This window comes from Dermacentor albipictus, unplaced genomic scaffold, assembly GCF_038994185.2.
Source record: "Dermacentor albipictus isolate Rhodes 1998 colony unplaced genomic scaffold, USDA_Dalb.pri_finalv2 scaffold_14, whole genome shotgun sequence".
NCBI classification, from domain to species: domain Eukaryota; kingdom Metazoa; phylum Arthropoda; class Arachnida; order Ixodida; family Ixodidae; genus Dermacentor; species Dermacentor albipictus.
Genome location: NW_027225568.1, coordinates 9,311,478 through 9,337,530, shown reverse-complemented (window position 1 = coordinate 9,337,530; position 26,053 = coordinate 9,311,478). Strand labels below are relative to the sequence as shown.

General features: G+C 47.9%; 1 protein-coding gene across 4 annotated transcripts in view; it reads right to left on the bottom strand.

Moving 5' to 3' along the window:
* LOC135913489 (hemicentin-1-like) overlaps nt 1-26,053 on the bottom strand; it is a 708,068-nt gene that overhangs the window by 416,676 nt on the left and 265,339 nt on the right. For all 4 annotated transcript variants that reach the window (XM_065446058.2, XM_065446055.2, XM_065446056.2 and 1 more), the window contains exon 4: nt 9,226-9,348. In XM_065446058.2, the coding sequence (XP_065302130.1) occupies nt 9,226-9,348 (123 nt within the window). The remainder of the gene's footprint in view (nt 1-9,225; nt 9,349-26,053) is intronic.

Genomic DNA, 26,053 nt, shown 5'->3' with positions numbered 1-26,053 from the left:
AATGACACTAATCTTCTGCCTCTCGAGTGTATCTTAGAACTTCCCCAGAGATGGTGATGGGCATTAAAATCTCCTGTCATTACCAAAGGCTGCGGAGTCGCTGTCGTGATTCGCCGTAACTGCTCGCAGTCCAGCCGACTTGAGGGTGATATGTAGGCTCCAACTATTGTGAAAGTGAGCTTGCCTTTCCTCACTGTCAGCCATACGTACTGGTTGTCTTTGTCAGGTGGCACTGGATGATGGACATACGTAAGATCACGTCGTATGAATACAATGATCTTGCTGCAGTCTCTGTGGGTGGCGGACATGAAACACTCATAACCGGACAGACTCATGTTATTTCATAAGGGCTCGCAGCTGACGATGATTGGGAACTTATTCGTGAACACAAACTGTCGAAAGTCCGACATGCGTGACTAAGTCCTCTGGCGTTACACTGAAATATCGATGCGTTTCGGACTTCGCTATGAAACGACGGCTTCTGGAGAGCCATGGTTTCAACCAAGAGCTGAAAGTACTGGACTCAAAGTGTCCAGCACCTGTAGCGTTCTTTGTGCAGACGAAGATTTCATGTTGGTGAGTGTAACGCGAATGGCATTCATGAGCGACCGCAGAATGTTGATGACCTGGAGATCATCAGCCAGCGTCGCTTCAACAGTTGCCGAAACAGTTGAAGTTGGTGAGTTGGTGCGTTTTGAGGCAACTTAGCAGGGAATTGTGCACTCGATAGCTGAGGCCATTTTTCAGGACGGGCGAGCCTCTCCACTTTGTTTGCTTTCCTTGTCTCTGTCTTGGTGGCACTGTGCGTTGACTCGGCGATCCTTCTGACGGAAGATGGCGTGTTCCTATCTGCAGTTGAGGTATGTCGTGAACGTTTTCGGTATCGATGCCGACGTCACCGAACAGTGGCAGCAGCCTCTCGTTGCGTTGAATTGTCCCGCACCATTCGTTTTAGGATGGCGAATTCTTTCCGCAACCGCGGGCAATCCTTTGATGAGGCCTTGTGAGGACCACTGCAGTTAGGACACTTTAGAACATCTGTGCTGCAAGCGTCTTCTGAATGGGACTCAGAGCACCGCGGGCACACGACGTTGTTCACACAGACACCCTTTACGTGGCTAGACTTGCAACACTTGAAACACTGCAGGGGCTTCGGTACGAATGGTCGTACTGGATGGTGGACATGTCCTACTTTGACGTAGGAAGGAAGGCTGTCTCGTTTCAAACAAAATCTTCACACAGTGTGTGTTTCCCACTCTGAAAATCCTCGTAAAGAAATTGCCTTCTGCCGTTAGCTTGATCAGTACTGGCAAGTCGTCATTCGGGATGGCAACGTCGACGTCATAAATGACGCCCGCAGTACCATCGCCGCCCGTATGGATCATTGATCGCACCTTTACGTTGTCGATCTCAGTTATATTACGTAGGTCTTGTAAGGCGCTGCGATGTAAGACAACTGCCAAGACATTCTTCCGCGAGTTTATTCGCACGTCTTTAATCTCATTTGGTGCAATTCTCTCGAGTAAGGAAGAGAGGACTTGTCTGTTGAGTAGTCGCAAGTTGGTCGCTGGGTCCACAGGCATAAAGAGCAGTGTGCGGCCAGCGCAGTGGTGCACTCTTCACGGTAGAAGCACTTGGCGGCAAAGATGCCTGCAGTAGTCTTCTTTTCGCTGATCTACTCATCACGACCTGGAAGTCATCGTCGGATGAGTCGTAGCTGTCCGAACATAACTCAGTGGCCTCGCTGTCTATATCGCTTTATGCACTTCCACGTTTCCTGGACGCTATCCGACCTGACGACTGCGCATCAGGAAAGTCTTCGGATACCTCTTCATCCATTGCCACAAGGAGGGAGCGGCAGCTCCCAGAAATGCAGGGAAAGAAAGCGAAAAGCGCAGACAATAGTACAAGCATTCTATCAAAGAATCACTTCGTCTTCTATTGGTTCAGTGAACCACCATCTGCTCCCAAGTCAGCCATAAAGGCACTGGCCTAACAGTTAATTTTGTCCCTAAGTGCGTGAGGGGAGGGAGGGAAGGTGAAGGAGAGGTGCAGTAGGGCGGGCTTTCGGAGAATAATAAATTGAATTCCAATGCACTTCGCGACACGTTTTATTAACCGATATCTCGCAACGCGTGATAGAATTAGGATTTAGTCTAAGCAGATATGACGGTCCTATATTGCTAGGATTAAATTTGGCAATTGCGACATGTCCGCTAAAGCGAATATTTCAAAAATGAATTAAGAAAACTCCGCTAATCAGGTGTGTGTGAAAGCTGCGACTTGTCGCGCAAATTATACGGGCGTCTTCAGGTAATCAACAGGAAGTCGTCAAACTGCAGTATATGCCGTATTATCTAATAAAAAATAATCTGTTTGAAATAAGAATAGCACGCTAGATGCAACACACGCGATGCATGTATAGGTAATTTTGGGTCTACGCCGCTGGAAGCTATTGGCTCTAAAGATGGCTGCGTATTCGTACTTAAACTTGGAAAATCTGAAGTACGAAAAATGGTGAGCTGAATACTTCGGCAAAGAACAAAAGCATAGACAACAGTTGTAATTTGGGGTGGGCGAATATTCTAAGTCTCGAATATAAATGGAATATCGCGAACTTAGTGTTCGTATTAGCATACAAAAAGGAAATATTCGGCATTTTGAATATCAAAACTAAGCAAATATTTCGTAACAAGGGACTGATGAAGTCTTCTTACTGCTCTCCGTCTGCTAAAGAAAGTATCGCCAATTATCAGAAGTGAGAATATGACAAAAGTTTTTGAAGCAATACCTAAAAAAAATTCGGTGATGCAAGCTTTTTTTCTCGGTTGCGCGGTGGAAGCCAACGTGATAAACTAATTTCTGCTTATAGCCTATCATTTAGTGTTTTTTGCAGCCTAGTCAAGTAGCAATTTATTTTTTACACTACAACCACTGATGTTTGCCCAGCCACGGGGCATTTTTCTTGTGCTTACGCACGCAGCAGGGGCGTAAAAAAAAAAGGGGGGGGGGGGCTTATGAGGCTTCAGCCTCCCACCCCGAAATTTTTTTTGTGCTGTCATGCACCGCCGGTCAAAACAACTCCCTGCGGCGGAAATCATGCTCGATTTTGTCTAGAATGTCCTTTTCACGCTCGAAAAGACGTTTTAGCGCGAACAATGCGAAATCGCGCTGGATATCGCGCCAACGCCCATGCATCGGGAGTCACATACCGTAACGCAAGCAGCCTCATCCGAGCACAGTTTCAAGGGCGTTTTGATGGCGAGCGGGCTCGTCGCGGCATCTCGCGGAGGCTGCGTAATCTACGGAGCGCTTGGATTTTAATTCTGAAACTTTACGGATATAAAGTGCTCATAACATTTTGATGCGAAAGGTGCATTGACATTTCCAAAGTCGTGCTTTAGATTTTCAATTCTGCTACTTTGTAGGTCTAATGCTGTTATAAACATTTGATGACAAACGTGCACTGACTTTTCTAAAGTCGTACATCGGACCATACAAAGAGATAAGCCAAATCAACACACTATCAGACAAGTTGACAAACCACGCAGCGAGGTCAGACGAGACGAAGCGTTGTGGTGGTTCATTTGGGCCGTCATGTCATAGAAAAGAATATCAACATTTTTTGTTGTCACTTCCGCCAAAGCATCCATGTCAAGACACTAAAGCCAGCAAAGGTAACTGAGTTCTTATTTATTTTTTTACTTGGACTTTTATTCGGGAGGACACATTGAGCCTTCTTTTTTTTTTGTTCTCGCTACCCGCGGGCTGCCCATCCAGCCAGAGCGCATGCATTTTTTCTCGTGCTGCATCAACCATGGCGCGGCGCACATCGATGCGCGTACGTTTTTCCCTGGCCGACTCGATTTTTGCGTGGTAGAGTTTTGGACGCTTTCTGGCTAGCAGACGAGAAAACGAAAAAATGCATAGTCGCTCGCCGCCAGCACTGCGGGGACTCGACGGATTGCGCCGCGTTCGCTTGAGCGCAACCTCTCCGGAAAGTCTTGTCTCACCGGTGTAGGATACTGAGCAGTATGCGGATGGTTCTCTGTGAACCAAGCGTCTCAGGTTTTTTTCGATATTACTTCGGTAGCCACACTAAGTGCCCAAAGTAGGCATTCGATTGCAGCCAACATGCTTTCCTTTGCTTTATTTCATTTAGGCGCCCCCGCCACACAAAAGAGAGAGAAAAAAAAGACATCGTTGCGGCGCAGCGAATTGTCGCATATGCTGAAAGTTCGATTTTGTTACTTCTGTTGCGGAAAGCAATGGGCCATGGGGCGCTTCAGTTGCCGCATACTCTTATTATATTGTTGCGATAGCAGCTATATGGAGGCTCCAGGAGCATTCCTACCGTCGCCGTCGACCTCATGTTCCGTATATATAAAGTCCAAGTGCGATAACATCGTGACTCCGCGCTACAAGCTGTATGTGCGAGGGAAAGCATAAGGGGGGAGGGCATGGGGGAGCCGATGTTGGTGGCTAAATCTTGTGTGCGCAAGCGAGAAAAGTGGGGCGGAAGCGCGCCGCCTTCCGTCGCGCCCGATACATCGGGGGAGAGGAGCGAGGGGGGGGGGGGGGGGGGCTGTGTTCTGGGAATCTGTGGTTGCGCAACATGTTTATTTGCCTTGTTTGACGCATCATATATAGCGACTTTTTCTTAGATATGTAGATTTATTGGAGACTTACACGTATATTTAGACATTTTGTTGCGAGGTTTTGTGTATATGCGCAGTGAACTTTGTTTACAGTGACTTTCTCGCCCTTTATCAAGCTGTATCGTTACATTTGTATATTCCATTGTAACTACGCATTTTTAATGTACGAAGGCGAGTCAAATGAAAGTGAGCCAACTTGCCCCGCGCAATAATGGTTCGGTTCATTATTTGCGAGGCATGCGCTTAGCACATAGGCATCCCGTGTACAAAAGTGACATGCAGGGGTGAGGATAAATGTTCTTTCCTGCTCTCATACTCTGGGTTGAACATGGTTGCGTGACATAATGGGCACACCAAAAGTTGAACAGTGTGGTGTGGTGAGGTTTTTGACAGATGAAGATGTTTCCCAAAAAGAAATTAGTCGCTGTATGGCTGCCATGTGCGTTGAACATTACATCTAATTGGCCACTGTGAAGCGCTGGTGCAAACGGTTCTAAGAAGGACGTGACAGTTGCAAAGACGATCCATGGCCGGGCTAAAGCCACAGTTAAATCACCCCCACCCCAACTGCAAAGGCTGATTAGACAAGAACGGAGGATAAACATCGATGAATTGACAGGGCGTGTAAACATCAATCACGGTTCGGATCACACCATAATTCATGAACATCTCGGTTATGGGCACTTGTGTGCGCAATGGATGCCCAAGATTTTGAACCATCGCCAGAAGACGGCGAAGTTCGGCGCTGCCTTGACTCGTCTAATCCGGCATCGCAGTGAGTGTGACGAAATTTTGTCTGCAATTGTGACCGATGACGAATCATGGTGCCGCTACTACTAGCCTGAAACACTACGGCAACGCTTATAGTGGAAACATTTGAATTCACCACCCCCAAGGAAAGGAAAGGCAGTCATTTCTGCTGGAAAGGTGTTGTTGACTTTCTTTTTTCGATCGTCAGGGGCCATTATGGATCGAATTTGCTAAACCTGGAGAGACTATCAATCGTTTCCGATATTGTGAAGCGTCGGATCTGCTGCGTGTCACAATCAAGAACAAACGACGTGGAGAATTGAGCAATGGGATCATCTTGCTCCACGACATTGCCCGTCCCCACGTCGCTGATGTGGTTAATACAAAACCGGCAAAGTTCAAGTGGGAAGCGCTGCAACATTCGCCATACAGCCTAGACCTGTCGCCTTGCGACTTTCACATTTCGGAACATTTGAAAAAACTGCTCAAGGGAACCAGATTCGTGTCGGACGATGACGTAGAGTCAGTTACAGATTTTTGAAGCAGCAACCCAAGGAGTTTTATGAGACGGAAATCACGTGACTCGTTAGTCAGTGGGACAAATCTCTAAATGCTCTTGGAGACTAGTTTAAATAAAGTACCCCTTTTGTTATATATTCGCATTGGCTCACTTTCATTTGGCTCGCCCTCGTATATTTTGTAGAACTCCTGCATTCTATATGTGCTCTCTGTTGCGACTATAATTTCAGAGCAATTACTCGCAATACACGACCGGTGACAGATGCTCCTGCGCAATACATTCTAACAAAGGACAGCGTCATTGAGATTTTTCCCTGGTCGTGGCATATGTACAAAAATGTAAACAAGGTTCTTGAATGACAGAGAGAGAGAGAGAGAGAGAGAAAAAGAGAGAGAGATGCAAATGCGAGAAAGGCCGGGAGGCTAATAAATTTTCATTAAAATATTTGTCCTCAACTTGTACGTTTCGCGGCCTTTACATTTTCATATCAACGGCATGCACTGCTTTGCTAGTTTCAAACGGATATAGTTCTAAAGTTGTGTGACGTTTGCTTCACCTATGTTATATACAGAAAACATGGAAGCATTGATATCAGTTATTTCGGGCGCAATTTTGAGACAGAAGAGTGTATTGTTTTATGAAAAAATACATACTGAACTTGTCTTGAATTCGTTTGCAACATCTTTGGCAATGATAACGCACTTGTTATGAATGGTTAATGTATTTGATCCCTCGACTATTTCTATAAGGAGGAGGCCGAGCTGCAATGTGAGCCCCCCCTGGAACGAAATTTCTGCCTACGCCACTGGCACACAGGTATTTCATTCCACACATAATTCGCACACATACTATAGAAACGTACTAAATCTTCAGAACAATAAATGGGAGTGTAAACAAGACAAAAACAGAGCTGCGAAGTAGCAATTAAACATATTTTAGTTTTGCATGCTCACTATTCATACTTCAAGACACGGCGGACTCAACGGTGGCATGGTGCCAGCTCGCTTGCTGCATGGAATATTTCTATCTGTGTCGCAGTTTACGAAGGCCTCGAGATTGCGGAAGTGTTCCAACTTGCGGTATGTGGCGCAAGAATATTCTTCGTTCATAGCGGGTAATTAATGACGTGCACTTTGCTCCTATGCCGGCGCAGTTATCTCAAACCTTATGCAGCTCTGCGTCGCTGGAAATCGAGAAGACTACCCAGGCAAAAAACTGACCATATTTTGCCTACGCACCCACATATTGTTATGACTGTACGAGTAGGAGGCAAATGGGCGTAGATGTTACTCCGCTTGCGATTAAGAGAAATTAATAGAGATGGGCAGGACGCGCAGGGCATAGAAAAACCCATCGACACCCTCTTATATCGTCTTCGCCTTGGAACTGCGCACACGGAGTTCTTCTTTTATGTCGGCGTGAGCGTGTGTGCTTCCCAACATGCTCATGCGACCACGGCGACGAGGATGCGTACCCCCTACACGTCGACTGTCCCCGGCACATTACACATAGGCAGCGCCTCGAACGAGAACTCAGTTTACTTGGCCCACATGCAATACGCATATTAAAAGTGAAGGTTTACTTAGAACCCTGAACATCCTGGATATTTATGATTTGACAACATGGATTATCGCCTCCCTCATCCATCAAATAGTTAACAAAAAACTCGCCTTGACAACAGCCTTGCTTCGTCCCGTCACTTCGCACTGTTGGGAACGCATCGCGCTGTCGTTTTAACAGCGAGATTAACATTGCGTAATTATTTGTACTCAATGTGTTCTTCTGTTTAGCCTGTTTGTTTCCTTATTTTTAGATCTTGAAATTACTCTGGTTTTCTTAGTTGCAACTGTATATGTTTTGTGTTGATTTGTCGATTGTTCCTGCTCCCTGTTGTTATTGTATCAACTGTATTTTTTCTTCAATTTGGGTCTGTAATATGCCCCTCCACTCTGTATTGCGCAAACCCCGAGGGTAAAATAATTAACTAACTGACTAAATACATTGCGTTTCCTCATGTAAATAATAATTACGCTCGCTTTACACTCCACTTTAAAGGCACCTCAGTTTGGAATAGGCTTGATAGTAACGCAACCACTCTGAGAACATTGCATACATCTCTCTCTTTTTTTTAATTAATGCAATCACTTATTGACAAAGCATAGTGCTACTGCTCATGCATGCACACATCCTTAGTATTTCTTTTCACCTGCGGATGTTTTTAATGATGGACAAAGAGAATTGTGAGAAAATTTATAACTTGTGCATAAAAATTTCTATCCTACTGTATTTTTTTGCTTTCCTTATTTAAACCACTTTTCTTTTGTGATCGCGCAGTATTATACAGTGGCTGCTATAGAAGTGTCTCAGAAGGAACGCTTCGCAGTTGAGGAAAAATTCGGCCTGGTCCAGGACTCGAACCCGGAACCAACGCCTTCCCGAGGCTGTCGCCCTACCATCTGAGCTAACCAGGAGCCTCGCCGATGGCAGAGCGAGGGCGGATTAATCGGCAGCTCGAGACACTGGGACACAGAAAATGGCAAATCGGTTATGCGGAATCCCGCAAGTGGAGATACTTCCTCCAGTTGCGGGAGTCCGCAGCACCGATTTGCCATACTTTGTAATTGCATACCTTATTTATGTTAAATAAACTTTGGAACTTTAAAACACCTAAATTTTTCACTTGCCAAAGTATTCGGCTTATGGCCGTCGAAATTGTGTTAAGGCTTCTTGGAAGAGGCTGCATTTGCGACGAACGCTGAGTCTACTGCATCGTCGTTGTGTCTCATTCTTGCATCTAAAACTTGTGTACTCCAAACGTCTGAGTATTTCTTTAGAACTCGAAATTTTCGATAGAGGCTTTTACTCTTAGTGCTCTTGCATATCTCTTTGTTTTGATATCACCTAACCGAGAATGTATTCCTCTTTTATTTCTTTCCAATAAAATTCGCCAATGAAAAAGGGGTAGCCGTCGCCGGCAAAAGGAGACAACTCCTCTGTTTATTTCTCTCTCTTACGAAAACATAAAAAATGCAGGTTTATTAGTATTGCCATATGGGTGGCGCAAAAAAGTAGGTGAGTACCATCGAGGTCAGCAGCGAACTAGGTGGTGTTATGAAATTATGAAGATTGTGGACATTGCATATTGACAACTGGCGCAACACACACACATATTGAAGATAGGTAGGAGAGGCCTTCGTCGAGCAGTGGGCATAAAACCAGCTGCTGCTGCTGCTGCTGCTGCTGATGATGAAGATGATAAATAAATGTGCAACAGAGAACACGTCAAAGTGGACTTACTTCTTTCACATCCGACTCACGCAGGCGAAACACATGACCAGAACTGGCTGCTGCTATTCGTTGAAACGCCACGAGGCCCGGGTGACTGGGATCTCCGCAATCTCCCGTCAAAACGAACACGACCTGGAATAAAGTAATGCACATGACATTAATTGTGTTTAGCTTAGCAGGTACCTTAATGCATTTTATAAAACTCTTCTAAAGAGAAAGGATGACATAAGACTAAAGTCGAAGAACATCCCTTGTCTCTTAGGAGAAAACAGCTCACATAAAAATGCAAGGAAATGGAGGAATCATTTTTCTCGGCAACCAACGCCAATTTTCATGAGGTTTATTTGCAAAAAAAAAAAGAAGCGATAAGGTCCAGTAACAGCAACAAGTAGATTTTCAATCTATCTCTTTTTTGTTAATGTGATTGCAATTATATGGACGCTCCAGGTGCATTGCTGCCGTTGGCATCGGCGTAATGTTCCGTATAAAGTCAAAGTTCGATATCACCGTCGCCACGCGCCGTATGCTGCATGTGCGAGTGAAGGCTTGCGAGGGTCAGCCGACCATGGCGGCTCAATCCCGCGCGCGCAAAACAGGAAAGCGGGGAGGAAGCGCGCTGTCTTCGGTCGCGCGCGAGGCACCGAGGAAAGGGCAGAGACTGTTGGGGGGGGGGGTGGCACTCCCGCGGCTGCTGCGTACGGCGCGGCGCGCGGGCGGGCGACCTCATCTTAAAAGTGATCTACGAAGTGTACGAAGTGTGCCGAGTGCTGGTAGGTTCGTAATGCGCTGTGCTTTGGACGCTTAGTTTGAGTTGAAGCGAGACGTAGCACGAAGGTTAAGTCGCTCGCTGCTACTGCCGCGCTTCTTCCCTCTGGCATTTTGACAGCGAATTTCCGAGGTGATCGAATGTGATATGTTGATGTTTGCCTGTGTGCAAGTGACACCGTGTTTGTTAATTTAGTTAGCGAGCGAATGTTTACAAGTTTATACAGTCGATAAATCTGCTATCTTTACTTCGAATAGCTCTATACTAATTTGCTATCGCAATCAATGCTTCCCCTTTCGGGCGAAACGGGGACTTCTTTAGTTTTTTTAAGATTGCGGAATATTCAAAAGAACACTGGCATCAGATTAACAACTTTGTAACTCCGCAATACGAAATGATACCCGAATTTTGTCCACTCTACCTAACGATACATCTAAAGCAGAGAAAGTTGATATGTTACACACCTCTCTGAAGTAGTATACTACTGGCTTGTGAGTAGGACTTCTTAAGAACCCTAGGAAACATTATAACAATTTCGCGTATGCTGTAAATTCATATATCACATTTGTCCGTTTTAAGGGCTCAAAAACATGTAATTTACATAACTGTGATACTTGATTTTGGCGCGTACGCACGGAGTTGTGAACTTCGCGATTTTTAAATACTTTTCATGTGCTGTAGAAATTCAGATAAAGTGATTCCATGAATTGAAATCTTGCTTCTTGCCTTTTCTAAAGTGTTCACTTTAGAAAAGCCAAAGCCAGCCATGGTCCAACGATGGCCCAATGCTGGCAGAAATTGGTACCAATGTTAGACCAATGTTGGCATATTGGCAAAGTGCAACCCAATCCAATGCTGGCCCAGCGTTAAAGCCAAGATTGGACCAATGTTATGCCAATGCAGCAGCCATCGTGCTGCCAGCGTAGGACCAGTGTTGAACCATATCGTTGCCATTATTAATGTCAGCTTTGAGCCAATGCCCTTTGCATGACGAATATTTTAGATACGCTGGATTTAGAGCACACAGACATCCTTACCGCGAACCTTTTGCTAGCGGCATTTTTGTAGCAATTGTCCCCATACCGTCTTCCTCAATAGTAGCTAGGAAAGCTCGACAAAAACATGTCAAGAAGCAGAAGTCATATATACTTGCTAATAATAATAAAAAATACTGAAATTGACATTTATGATAGTTTATTTGCGAATAAATTTTCACAAACAGGCATTTTCCGTGGACCTAGATGGGTGACGCTCAATTATCTTCAAACAGTTTATTTACAGGCACTGCCCTCAGGATAGGAATTGGGCAAGGTGCCGAGGACGGTGGGCTGGCCAGGGGTTTCAGGGCAGGGAGCTGACGTCGGTAGGCAGGTTGGTCAGTGCTTGGATGACGACGGGCTGATCAGGCCCCCGAGGACCACAAAACGCGGTGGTTTCGTTGAAATTGCTACCATATCCCATAGCGACTTCACCATTACTTGGAGGAAATGCTTGCATTGTAAAGTAAAAAGAAACATTATCAGAGATGTTGGTATGACAAAGGTATGTGGCAGCGTTTTCATTTGAAAAATCCCCATACTGCAACAATATTATAAGTCAGAGCAGAGAGTTCGAAGGGGTGAATCAAGAAACTTTCTTGCAAGAGATTTGTCAGGTAACACTTCTTAATATTTAGACATATATGGCATATCTTGTAGAAGGTGTAACGTAATATTTAGAACAGACATAAAATGCGCAGGATCCGTCCGCCTTGTTTACAGCCCACACCAAGTCAGCGTAGCACTTTATAATTAAAAAATTGCAGCGAAACTGGCTACAGCACAAACATCCTAGTTTCAGACTGCCTAGACACAATGCGGCCTTCGTGCGAAATTTTTAATGTGGAAACCGAAAAGTTCCGTCAGGAAACACTAGTAAAAGAGGCATTTATTATACGAAAAGAAAGAAATACTGCTGGCTGGAAATGATGCTTGACCTAGAACAGTGAGAAGAAGCGTGGTTCCTCAGTGTCATTAGCAGGATCAGGCCGCACGCGTGGCTTGATGAAATTATAGTCCTGGAATTTGGGTGAAATTCACAGAGATTTACACGTGTTCTACTCCGGGCACTATTCAAAGGCTGCGAATAAAAAGAGCTATGTAATTACAGGCACTCTACATTAGTCAGGTCTGTTTCAGTAATATATATACCGCGTGATATTGCTTGGGTGATATTGCTCCTTATAAAACTGATAACATGCGCAAAACAAATGCACTCACCATTGTAAGATCCATGCTTCTGTGTATCCGAGTTCATCCCACATCGAAGACGGTGTCCACGAGTGCCAACTTTTTTTCTAATTGTTTCGCCTATATTAATTGTAACACTCAAAAAAATTCGTGGCCACATTGCTGCGTATTTCGAGATGTAGGCTTCTCAGTAGGAATGACGACCGCAAGCGAGCATTTTTCACGATAGGAGTACGCTGGCAAGAACGGACAAGACGGCAAGCACTCAGGCGGTGTTGCACCCAGTCAGCGCGCTAGCGATGCATAGAAGGAAAGAGTGAAAGGAAAGGGTGAATGAAGAAAATGGCGTAAACGCCACTTTCTCCCGCTGGACATAGCCCGACCGCGTTCTGGGGTGGCACGACGGAGGGAGACAAGGAGGAAAATAGTGACCACGCCGCTTTCCCCCATGCTTCCGAGAGCACCCAATTCGACACAGCAGCTTATGGCTGTCTGAACGCTTGACTGATAGTATTGACCAGGCTCAGGTGGGTGCGGGGGGGAGAGGGAAGTGGGGGCTGAAAGACGGAAAGCTAGACCGAAAAAAAAAAACACGGAATGCGCCGTGCCAACTAAAGGCAAAGACAAGAGGTTGTTGACACGCAAAAGCCAAAACGTGCAATTAATTCTTTTTTCTGTCAGGGGCATTCATACAAGGAGCTTGCTACACATGCATGAACAAACAAATATATAAGAATAGGAGCATGGTGATTATGTCGCCGCAACATTCCATGCATGCTAAACAAACAAACAAAAGTTTCACTAATACATATGCGCTCCATCTCGATGCAATATAAAACGGTTCCATCAGCTCTGTGGCACTGTAATTCTCTATTCTCCTCAGAATCCTGATCCACCAAAGCCGCGGAGCGTACATGCAAAATATACAATGCGCAGGCAAATTCGCAATACCGTTGCTTCTTATGAAAAGGTCATGTTCCCATGCACGATCAATAAAGGAGCAGCTAATTGCTACGTAGTACACTGGCGTTTCTCTTTACGGGACGCATTTCGGTGAAGGAGAAGTGCAAAAATGGCGGTGTACCATGCATGGAGTTGACATGGGAGAACATATTTCTGGTTCCTGCGCAGTGTGCCTGTGATCAGTGCGTTAGTTTTCAATACACGTTGTTCAATCTCAGCCAGTCGTAGAGCACTAAAAGCCGACAAGGCGAAAATTGGCTTATTACGGGCCAATGTCCTCCAAAGAAAGCCAACTAGTAACCCATATTGGCAAATCCGTATGAAAGTTGGTCCAATAATTCCCGCCTTGTTGAACGGCAGTGCCAATATTGTTTACTGACTGTGTAATGTGGGCCAACATTGGATCTCTATTAGAATGGCACAGCCAATATTGTTTACTGACTGTGTAATGTGGGCCAACATTGGATCTCTATCAGAATGGCACAGCCAATACTGTTTACTGACTGTGTAATGTGGGCCAACGTTGGATCTCTATCAGAATGGCACAGCCAGTATTCGCGCCACGCTGTTAACCTTAGGCCATTATTGGGCCAGGAATCAGAATGGCACTGCCAATATTGGAACCGCGCTGTTAATCTTAGGCCGTCATTGGGCCAATAAGTGCCAATATGCTTCCAACGTTGGCCCGACCTGACGTGCCGCCTGGGATATTGCATGCGAGGTTTTCTTTGGGTAATTTATGTACGATTACAAATAACAAACTGTATCAGAATTTAACGGATGTAATGCTACCAATACCTTTGCACCGCAATGCAAACTGTGGAGACCCTGGAAATATCGTTTTGAAGAGAGTGAAACTTCCTTTTGGTTTACATACCACTACACTTCGAGGAAAAAACAAAATTAGAACAGAAAGAAATTCACGTCCCATGGACCGTTAACTGCTCGCTCTGCCGACAACTGGAAACCATTGATCATGCTTTCATTGACTGCTGGATGCAATATTACATTGGAAGTTTTTACAATGAATGCTTAAAGATATCTTCCAATCACACCGATAAGTATACGTTTCTTGCCCGCCGAAAAACCTGAAACACCGTACGATATGTTCATGCTTCAGATCCTCCACAGCTTGTGGAAGACAACAATGGCGGTGTGCCATGCTGTTCTAAATGTCTGCGTGGCACGGGAAAATTTCATTGCAAGTATTGCGAATGTCAGAGAACTTGATAATGCGGAATAGAGCCTCTTGAATGATTGGCTGCTTTGGATGACCTGGTGAATTCGAGAAAGTTTTAATATGGTGACGTCAGTCAAGTACGACTGGTAGTCACGTTTCATTTGGCGTATTTTTGTAAAAGCAGGCAATAAAGGAAAAGAAAGTGCAGTCCCAATTCTTCCGGCAGCCGTGCCACTCGGATTGTGGAATCATGGTCTCAAGTGGGATGGCCAAAGCGGTCGTTTTTTGTCGCGGAAACAGGTTCAGCAGCGTTTCCGCAGGGGAGGCCCCCACCGGCTTCGTCCTAAAGCCTTTATTTTATGTTCACTCAAATTGGTGACTACAAACTTGATGCGAAGCCTGATTGTGGCTTCATGGATGACATTTGTGAATGTTTATCATCAGAGTGTTGAACTTGCTTTCGCCTTTGCGCATCTCTCTTGCTATGTCATCATCATCCCTCATCACATCTTTATGTCCCCGTTCCCCCTCCCCCTGTGCAGAGTAGCAGGCTAGAGCACCTTAGCTCAGGCCGACCTCTCTGCCTTCTTTCAATTAAATTATCTCTATCTCTATCTTGAAGAAACAGACTATACTAGATATTTTGCCTCAACTTACAAAAGGGCGGACTGTGAATAACACCGTATTACCTCCGGGCCTGCCTCATTCTTTAGTTCGGCATGACTCCTAACCTGTCAGTAGTATCATTGTAAACGTGAGAGGGCCGATGGCTAGGCGTAGGCAAATTCAAGTTCACGGTGATGTACGAACGAGGCCGTGCAAGGTCGAGGACTTTCGGGATGCGCTTACGCCCTCGAGCATGCTGCCCGAAATTGTGTGTCTTGGTGCACACCAAGTCCGTCATGTCTGGGTGGTGGCACTCAGCGATGTAGCTCCAATAAAACGCTTTCTGGCCTTGAAGGAACCTCAGGTGAAGGGGCAGCGATGTGTCATCATCGAACCTTAGGAGCAGCTGGTGAAGTTAGGCTTCACTGGCTGCTGCACGGCGTGGCTGAAGAAGGCGTTCGGACTGCGTTGGCAGCCTGCGGGAAGGTGGCTGAGATGAACCGGGGGAAGCAGCGCATCCAGGGCATTGCAGACAAATGTTCGACCAAGAGGAGCGTTCTTCTCAAGCTAAAAAGCGGCCTCAAAGTGGAAGACGTTCCCCATCAGATCTTCGTTTCCATAGAGTTGACCTTGGTGGTGGTGTCCGATTGGCCGATGCAGTGTCTTTGCTCCCAAGGCACTGGAAACGTCAAGCGGGAGTTTAAGGTCCCACGCTTCTCCCATCGCAGACGTTTTGGCACGTCGACGCCGACTGGGTCAAGAGCTACGCTGCCATGACAAGCTCAGTAGCGAGTGAAAACGCAACAGAACACGTCATGGCTGTGGCCGAGACCGGCGCCGCTGCTAAGGAAGCCGGAGACCTAGTGCCCACAGTGACGACAAGTGACGTGACAGTACTGGAGGGCGCTATGGTATATTATGCAAGTGTTGCATTGTTCACGAGTGTATGTGCAAAAGTTGCAACGAGTGTTTGCTGTATTTATTTGGGCGTCTAGCTAGGAACGCTGTAGCCGTACGAATCTTTTTCGGCGAGTCAAAGATGGGGGCCTGGGTTTGGCACACCTTTTCGTGCGACAGATTTTCGTGCGACGCCTTTTTGTGACGTCAACGACCCGTTCTTAAGAGCGGTGTGTCAGGTGAGACTGTTGTGCGTTACCAGAGTGTTATCAGCAGTGAAATAATGCCTGGTACTGGGTCTGGGTTTTGAAAGAGATAATAGCGAGTGTCCGCTTTTGTCAGTATGGTTTTCGAATGATTGTTTGTTCAGTGTAAAAAGAAAGAAATTGTACAGTGACCAGTGTGATGTTATTTTCCCAGTGCCGATGTACAGAACCATATACAGTAGAGGTCAAGGTAATAACGTTTTAAAACGCGTAAAAAGAATGCACCTGCAGCCAGGAGTGAAATCGTTCTTCTTCAAGCTTCACAATGGCACTCTCACAGTGTGAACGTTTTTGGAAGAACGCGGGTTTTACGTGCCGGAGGGTCCAACTGTCTGATTTGGAAAAAAAAACCTGAAACAGTTCACCACGTTTTCCTACATTGTTGGGACGGGGTGTTCTTTTGGGATGTCCTCCAAAGAACCGCAAAGAAAGATTTCCCGTTAGATCCGCACGGCATGAGATTTCTGTCGTTAAATAATGAGGATAGGGTCCCACGTGAACTCATCATGTTGACAGGCCACTACTGTTTATGGCGAGCCCAAATGGAAGTCTTCTATTGCGAGCCAGACGTGCGGCCTGCGCGCCTGCATTTCCGTGAACACATGTGCCGGTTTATTAAAGTACAAAAGGGACAAGTTGTTGTACCTGAGTGGCTAGCGAGGAGAGAAGCATTAGCATTCCTAAAGGAACTTTAATACACAAAGTCAGCCAAGTCGTGCTGGCCGCTGCATAACAGCGTGTTTCTTTTTCTACATGAAGCGTGGAATATTTTATTTATTTTGTTTGTTTGTCCTTGTGTTGTTGATAAGATGTAAGAGTATGTGAAAATGTCGAGAACTGACAATAAAGAAAAAAAAAACAGGCGTGGCCGAGTGGTTAATGCGATGGACTCGAAATGCATTGGGGTTTCCCCGCACAGGTGCGAATTCTGTCGGCTGCGTAGCGGTTTCTTTTGTTTCTGTTAGCCCTTCGAGAACGCGTATCAATGTGGCGCGGTAGTGCTGCGGTGTATATGCGCAGTCGTGGCCGAGTCATTCTGCTTCCGGCTCCTGAGCTTAACGAATCGCGCTATCATGGGCTCCAATGGAGCGGCATATACGGCTGTTAGCCGCGGCAACAGGCTTTCGACGGAGGAAGACAAGTATTTCCAGATTATTTTGCCTCGGCTACCTACAGGACGCATCGTTTTAAACCCAGGTTTTTTTGCTCGGTGACGCTCGTGTTCGCTCGTTCCGTGTGGAAGATTTCCGGGACGCACTTCAGGCTGTTGGTATGCTCCTTGGTGTCTTCGCCCTCGGAGCGTACCAGATCAACCATGTATGGGCGGCGACGAAGAAAACAGCCGAGGCTACTCATTTAAAGGACCTGCAGGTCAAGGGGCGTCGCTGCCTGGTCATCGACCCTAAAGAACAGCAGGTGAAGCTTCGTCTTCACTAGCTTCTTCACGGTGTGGATGATGAAGACATAAAGACTACGCTGGCTTCCTTTGGCAAAGTGATGGAAGTAACCCGGCTGCTCTGGCTAGTGGATGGCGTTTCCGATAAGGGCTCGACGACCAGAGCTGTACTGCTGCAGCTGAAGGCTCGACTGAAAGTTGACGACCTGCCCCACCAGATCCGGGTCGCCGGAGAGCTTGCGCTGGTCGTAGCCCCAGGTCGCCCCATGCAGTGCCTGCGCTGTCGCGACTCTGGCCACGTTCGTCGAGAATGTAAGGTTCCCCGTTGCTCCCGGTGCAGGCTTTTCAGACACAACGACGCGGACTTTGCACGTTCTTACGTAGTAGCCGCGGGCTCGGCGCAGAGCGAGACGTCGACATCAGAACACATGATGGACTTGACCGAGGTGGAGGAAGCGGCCGAGGTAGCTGGAAACGGCACCGTGGCGGCAGGAACGAGCGGGACGAGCATGCCGACCGAAGGAGCACGCAAGAACGTCCTTCTCCCCAAGGAGCCAGCAGCTACAATCGAGAGCGTGAGGACGGCCCTGCAAGAAAATAAGAGCCGCCAGCTAGCAACGTATGCTACGCAGGCACAGGAAGACGACGCGACCCCAGTTGGCGTCCGCGTCGAAGGCATCTCGGCACCGGTCAAGAGGTGCCTGCAGCAAGAGGAGAAAGTCGACGGAAAGGCTGGCGGTGACCCTGAGCCACCGCCCACTAAGACGCTTTCAGGAAGGCGATCCACCCTCAAGCCTAAGCCGAACCTGGAGGCCGACCGTAGGCCCGCCGCGAAGCCGACCAAAGACGAACTCGTTCGACGGCCACCGGATGGCCACGGAGGCGTCTAGCGGTCGGCTAGACGTTAAGGTGAGGACCATGCTCCAGACCTTCTCCCCTCTGGTTTGCATTAGTAATGGCTACCATACCGTCGCTTAGCCTCCGCACTCTAAACGTTCGAGGTCTGGCCGCCAAAAGGAAACAGTCAGGTTTACAGACTACTAGTGGACCACGACCTCGACGTTTTAGCCGTGCATGAAACCACGGTAGACGGCGAGGAGGAGACGGGGAGCATGGTTCAAAGGTTCACGTATAACTACTATACTGTAGTGAGTCACGCCTTAGGGACTTAAGCAGGGTGTGTGCTGTTTGTGAGGAAGCTCCCTGGTCTTGTCATAGAGGGTTACTTCTCGTGCACTTCCGGTCGACTTGTCTTTTGTGACTTTAGCTATTGCAATGTCCCATGGCGCGTGTTTTGCATTTATGCACCTAATGCAGTGCAAGAGAGGGCAACTTTCTTTTTGAACCTAAAGCATCACTTCCATGTGAACAAAATGATAGCCTGTGTAGGCGACTTCAGCTGCGTATTGAACGCTGAGGATAGGTCTACGCGTCGCGTTGTTTGTGACAAAAGTAGTGATATCCTGGCGCAGATTATACATTAATTCAAATTAGAAGATATCGCTGAGTGTTTTCAGGCTGACCGAGACGTGATGTACAGTAGCGTTCATAAATTTGGAGACCATGCGAGCCCATGGCCGTGTGCATGCGCGCGCCATCTGGCGGCTCGGTGCCTGCTGTCAAGAGTATCGCAGTGTGCATGCGCGTCCATCCTGTCTCGCTGGCCTGCGTGTTCGCTCGTGGCGCACCGGCGCGTGGGCCGATTATCGTAATTTGCGTTCGTTGTCACCAGCGGCGCAATCGGAGATCTTTGTTCGTTTCGCGCTCTGTCCAGCTGGCGGCAATACGCAAAATGCGCTTGTACACTTTCACAGTGTAAGGCTTCTCAAACAACGTCTGTGTCCGCGAATAGGGAGGCGCGATAACGCAGTGGAAATGTCTGAGCACTATATAGCAGCGTGAAAGCCTGACAATGAGTAGCGCTTCTTCGAACGTGGTATTCTGCCGACGATAGCGCTTTGTGCCGGGAACGCCCCGCTCCGCAGAAAGCGCGAGTGGTGTGTATCGGCCACGGTGCAAGATATGTACTCCTTAGGTGGGGAAGATTCTCGGCTTGCTGAGACACGATCGACCAGCTAAACTTGCAACGGCGCGCTTCCATCGGCCGGCGACGGCAGCGGATACCTATAGGTGCGACGACGCAACTTGGGTTAGAACGCAGGCGGTGGCTTGCGTGGGCAAAGAACGCGCGCATAATACAACCAACCAGAGAACGGCGTCTGCAGGCGGTGACGCGTCGCCCTATCTGCTCATTAGCCCGGCGATGTCCTCTCCCCCACCATCTCCCCTCACCATGGTGACCTATAAATATATATAATTATACTTTCGCGCGTCACTCAATCACTTCGGATTTTCCACGAAGCACCATTGCCATACCAACGGGACATAAAACCAATGAAACATCTGTCTTGAAGTTGCGTCGTACCGCTGATAGGTATCCGCTGCCATCGATGCGCGCGTTCAGACCTAAAGAGTAGATATCTTACATCGTGGTATCGGCCAGACAGCCGTGACAGAAGCGGGGAAAGCAGGCGCTTCCGTAGTTGAAAAACATCGCCGAGGTCGGACCAAGGGGATCGAAGATGTCGCGCCGCTGCTTCGCGAACAACACTACTGGCGGCGGCGGCTGCAAATTCCTGTGAACGGCGCGCTCGCGGGTGCGCAGCGAGCGAGCGAGTAGGCCAGAGAGATATGATGGACGCGCATGCGCACTGCGATACTCTCGACAGCAGGCACCGAGCCGCCAGACGGCGCGCGCATGCACATGGCCACGGGCTCGCATGGTGTCCAAATTTATGAACGCGACTGTACACTCACTTTCAGGGCACACGTCACGCACGCTTAGACCGTATCTATCTGTCATATGATTTAGTCGAAAAATGCCAGTGCTATGTGGTTACGGCCATATCATATTCTGACCCCTGCCTGGTAAAGTGCACGGCGGGCAGCAAGAAAGAACGAAACAAATTTGTCTTGGAACTGTGGAAAATGAATGCAGAGCTGCTACGGGATGAAACATTTAACGAAAAGGTAGTGGCTGCTCTGAATTCTTTTGGAACAGACAGTTCTATTAAGTTTTCTGAGGAATGGGAGCTGCTGAAGCAAATCATTAAAATGAAGGCAATTGAAAGAAGTAGCGTAGTAGGATATGAACAAAAGGCCAGAGAAAAGGATTTAACAACATTGCTGAAACATTTGCGAAGCTCGAATGCATGCAACCAGGCTTTTATCAAGAAGATATGTGCGCCGTTAAGAACAAGCTCGAGGTGTTCGACGAAGGGCGCTTTCGAGTTGCGCTCGTGCGCGTGAGAGCAGAAATGCTATCATGCGGGGAAAGGCCCACGAAAAGAGCACTGTGACTAGAGACAAGCACTCGAGACGTAAGCAGATTGAGGCTATCGAATATGAAGGGTTGGCATTAACGGATAACAATAATATAGGGCGTGCTTTCTTTGTGCATTACAAAAAGCTTTTTGAATTCAGGCCTGTCAATATGCTCGATTTCAAGAATCTATTTTTGCAGCGAATGCCATAGCTGTCGAGCGAAGTAAAAGAAACGTTAGAAGGATCATTAACGGAACAGGAAGTGATGAAGGCCATCGAAGACCTGAATTCTGGTAAGTCACCAGGTCCAGACGGTCTTTGCGCCGCTTGGCACAAATCGTTTAAAGGCCACCTAGCTCCTACCTTAACGGCCATTTTCAATGAAACATACGAACTGAGAATACTTCCACCAACCTTTGGCCAGTCCCATACAGTGCTGATTCCGAAAGCAGAAGAGACCGAAAAGGTCAAATAACTTTCCTCCTACAGACCCATAGCGCTTGCTAACTGCGACTACAAAATACTGCTGAAAGTGCTGGCATAGCGGGTGCAGTCAGTTATTAAGGAAGTAGTCGGCCCACACCAGACGCATAGCATTCACGGAAGAACGATTTTTACTAACATTCATAAGATTAAGTGTGTGCTGGAGTGCTGTGACGCCATGTGCGATGCAGTAGCGATCCTCCAGCTGTATTTGGAAAAAGCGTTTGATTGCGTTTCTCACGAGATATTACTCGCCATCCTTGAACACGTTAATTTTGGCCACATAATCACGGATGGGGTGACCATGGCGCACCGGAGCTGCTATACGAGTCTTATAATTAATCACACGTTCGGGGCCCCCATTAACGTGCAGCCCTCCGTTCGCGAGGGTTGTCCATTCAGCCCACTCCTGTTTTGTGTGTACATAGAAACGCTATGTCAGGCCATCATCGAAAATGAATACGTTAAGGGATTTTGTCTTCTAACCGCAGAGGTGAAGCTATTGGCATATGCCGACCATGTGGCTGTATGCTGTAAAGATAAGCAGAGTGTATTGAATACTGTTAGTATCGTCAGAAGGTTTGGCACCGTCACTAATAGCTTCGTGAACTGGCAAAACTGTTTGTGGTTTTGGCATGGAATGTGGCCGTCTACACCAGACCACTTTTCGAACGTACACTGGGTAACAACGCCAGTTAAGTACCTTGGCGCACCCCTTGATGCCTACAAGGACAGTAGCGAGTACTGGAAGGAGCGGACAAAAAAAAACTAAAAGAAATAGCCGACCAATGGAGCGCCGGTCACCTGTCAATGTTCGCAAGAGCTACAGCGTGCAACATGTTTCTCACGAGAAAGATGTGGTACGTAATTCAGGCCCTTCAGGGCTCTCGCATTAATGTGCAGAAACTGCACCGCGTGTTCGCTGTATTTGTGTGGGCTTCGAGCTGGGAGCGATGCAGCCGAGGTAATCTCTTCCGGCGCGTGAAGGATGGCGGTCTGGGGTTAGCGCACCACTTCTTGCGTCAACTGGTGAACAGATTTTTCTTCTTTCGAGATACAAATGACCTATTTCTGCGAACGGCGATCCAAATGAGGCTGTCAAAATCACTTCCCTAATTTGTAGTAGGTACCGAAATAATGCCAGGCTCTGTCCGTGGTTTCTTTCGGGAAATAGTTCAGAGTGTTTCTTTTTTGCGTGTTCGCTTTTCAAATGCATATTTGTGGAGTGCAAAGCAGAAAAAGCTATATGGTGATTTGTGTGACAGTGCCTCGCTTGTACCCATGTACAGAGCCGTGTACAGTGGGAGCTCAGGCCTAGACGTACAGAAAAGTTTGAAGATAATGCCAGTTCAACCAGCCACGAAATCATTCTTCTGTAAATTACATACCCGCACTTTACCTGTTAAAATCTTCCTGGAACAACGAGGGTTTTACATGCCAAGGGGAACACATTGCCTTATTTGTAAAAAACCGGAAACTATAGATCATGTCTTCATCCACTGTTGCGAAGCGGTTTTTTTCTGGGACGTGTTGCAAAGAACTCTAAAAAAAGAGTTACGGATAGATCCCCACGGAATCAGGTTTCTACCAGTAAATGACGAGGAAGTTTTCCCGTACGACGTCGTCATGCTTACGGGCCTCCACTGTTTATGGCGCGCAAGAATGGTGGGCTACCATTGTGATCCGGATGCCCGACCGGCACGGGTATGCTTCCGTGAAGGCATGCAGCGGTACGTGGAAGTGTAGAAGTTGCGACAGCCTGTTCCTGAGTGGCTGTACAGGGCCGAACCCCTGACAGCACTCAAGGAATTTTAATGAGACAACGTCATGCTACAGTAGCGGACGGCAACGCATGTGTATAGTACTATTTATTGTGCGGTTTTTGTATGCATTCCCTTTTTGTTTGGTCTTGTTGTATATCATTTAAGGAATGTGTGTTGTTGGTATATTTCGAGGACTGGCAATGAAGAAAAAAAAAGTCATGGCAGAGTAGTTCAGGCGACGGACTCGAAATCCATTGGGGTCTCCCCGCACAGGTTCGAATCCTGTCGGCTGCGAAACGGTTTCTTTTCTTTCTGCCAGCCCTTTGTGAACGCGTATCAATGTGGCGCAGTAGTGCTGCGGTGCATGTGCGCAATCGTGGCCAAGTAGATAAGGCGATCGACTCAAAATCCATTGGGGTCTCTCCGCACAGGTTCGAATCCTGTCGGCTGCGTAGCGGTTACTTTTGTTTCTGCCAGCCCTTCGCGAACGCGTATCAATGGGGCGCAGTAGTGCTGCGGTGTATGTGCACAGTCGTGGTGATTCCACTTCCGGCCACCACAACGGACGGTCACGGAATGTTGTGCTGCGTAGGGGCGGTTCATGCGGCCCAGCCGGACCGTGGTATCAGGCTTACGGAAACGTCCTCACAGGATTATCAGCTTGTTTTGCCGCATCTGCCATCAGGTATGACCGTGTGTAATACCGTGTTAGCCAGGCCCTATCGAGTCGAACTTTTTCGCGATGCGCTTGACCGTCATAAGCTGTTGCCGGAGGTGTTGGCCCTCGGGGCCTATCAGTTGAACCATGTTTGGGCTATACCATTCAAGGACGAAGTCGGAAAAAAGAAGCTGCTGTCGGCGAAGCCCTTCAGCGTGAAGGAACACCGCTGCGTCGCCATTGACCCTTGCAACCAGGATATCAGACTGAAGCTGTTATGGCTGCTTCACACGACCGCCGACGAGGACGTCAGGGCAGCTTTGGCGCCATTCGGAACAGTGACCGAAATTTCCAGGGAGCGGTGGTGAGTACCCGGTTGTGGCAACCAATGTTCTCACACGCGGGTGGTATCTTTACGGTTGAAGGCTGGTATGACCATGGAAGACATTCCGCATCAGCTACGCTTATCAGAAAACCATGTACTCGCGATCGTGCCAGGCAGAGCTCCGCTCTGCCTCCGATGCCGTGGCACCGGCCATATACGGCTCGAGTGTCGTTTGCCACGCTGTGGGCTCTGTCGTGGTTTCGGCCACGACGAGACCCAATGCGTGAGAAGTTACGCTAACGTGACCGGGTCTGGCCAGAGCGACGCATTAGACGAGCATTTGATGGACCATGCAGACGCGGAAGAGACTGTTGGAGTGGGCGGTGACCCACGAGGCCCGCAAGAGAAGCCGTGGTCATTGCGAGCGACAAGTGCCAACCCAGCAAGGGCAGAAGCGAGGCCGAGGTCAATATTGAAATGCAAAGTCAACCGTCTGCAGGAAATTTTACGGTGTGTAAAAGTGGGGGCAACGTGGTGGCTGCCGAGGGCGTTCTGCGACAGGGCAACTCTGGCGCTGCCTTCATCAAAGAATCGTGCGAGGAAATGGACCAGGCTAGTGCCGTTTCAAAGAGGCCACTTGAAATCCCCGATGAAGATGGCAGGCTTGAGGAAGACGGCGGTGTTAGCAGCGAAGGGCCACCCACGAAGGCTTCCTCTTTCCGACGGTCTACGCTCAAGCCCACGCCGAACGTTCCGTTCGAGAGGAGGCCGACGCCAGAACTTTCACCTGAAGGGCGGCAGACGCCGACCATTCCGCCAGGTGGTCGGCAGAAGCCGACTGTTCCACCAGACGGGAGACGGACGCCGACTGTTCCACCAGATAAGCGGACGACGCCAACAGTTCCCCCGCGGTAGCGCGGTGCTGTTCGGTAGAAGGCTTAATAGGGACTAGGTGCGGCGGAACCTTTTAAGTGAATCATGAGTAACGCAGGGGGAAACGACATGGCTGCGCCGTATGAGACGGAGCATATTATGGTGCAGAATTTTTTTCTATGTTTCGCGGTCTTTGATTTCAGAAATGTATACTAGTTTGCGCTTGCTCTTTTCTTTCAATGGCAACTAATCACGGAATAGCAATACGCAATGGCAAGCTTAACGTCCGCGAGTTAACGGCTAGGCGGCGACAAGCACCAATAAATCGCCTGGTGCTGGAAAACGACATAGACGTTCTTCCTGTTCAAGAAACTATAATTGAAAACGAAGAGCAAAACGGACAAAATAGTTCAGGTTCTTAAATCGCGTTACAACATTTGTGTTTGTCATGGAGCAGGTGTAATGGAGCAACTTGAGCCTCGTGCTTCTACCAAGAGACCGCGCGACGATGCAGGCAGCGAAATGGGCAAGCCCAGTGCAAGTAATGGAGAAGAACCGCCCACCAAGGCAGTCGTGAAGACCGGCTTTCAATTGGGCAGACGAGCCAGCTTCAAACCGAAGCCCAGCCTCCCTCCTGACCGGAAAACTGAGGGAAATAAGCGCTCGTAACAACGAGGGTCAACGCACAGAACAGCGATTCCATCACTTACCATCAGCGAGCACCTACCATGGCGTCAAGTCACCTAGTAACAGAGCCACAGCGGCATCGACCCTAGAACTGCTGGCTGGACGCGACGTTGCCCGTCGCCGGAAAGAATCGACCATGTGGCAACATAAATGATCGAGGTAGACTCCATGCGGTCCACCTGTTTCGCATTAATTATGAGAATTATCCTTAAGAAGCCCCTTCGTCTAGGCACTTTAAACGTTCGCGGTTTGGCGAGCAGGAGACGCCAGTACCAATCAGGTCGGCTTTTTCAAGAAAATGATTTAGATATTGTCGCCGTGCAAGAGACAAAGGTGGAAGGCCAGGAACAGACGGACCGCATGGTGCAACCATTAAGAGCAATGCATAATGTCTGCGTGTGTCATGCGGTTAGAACGTCTGG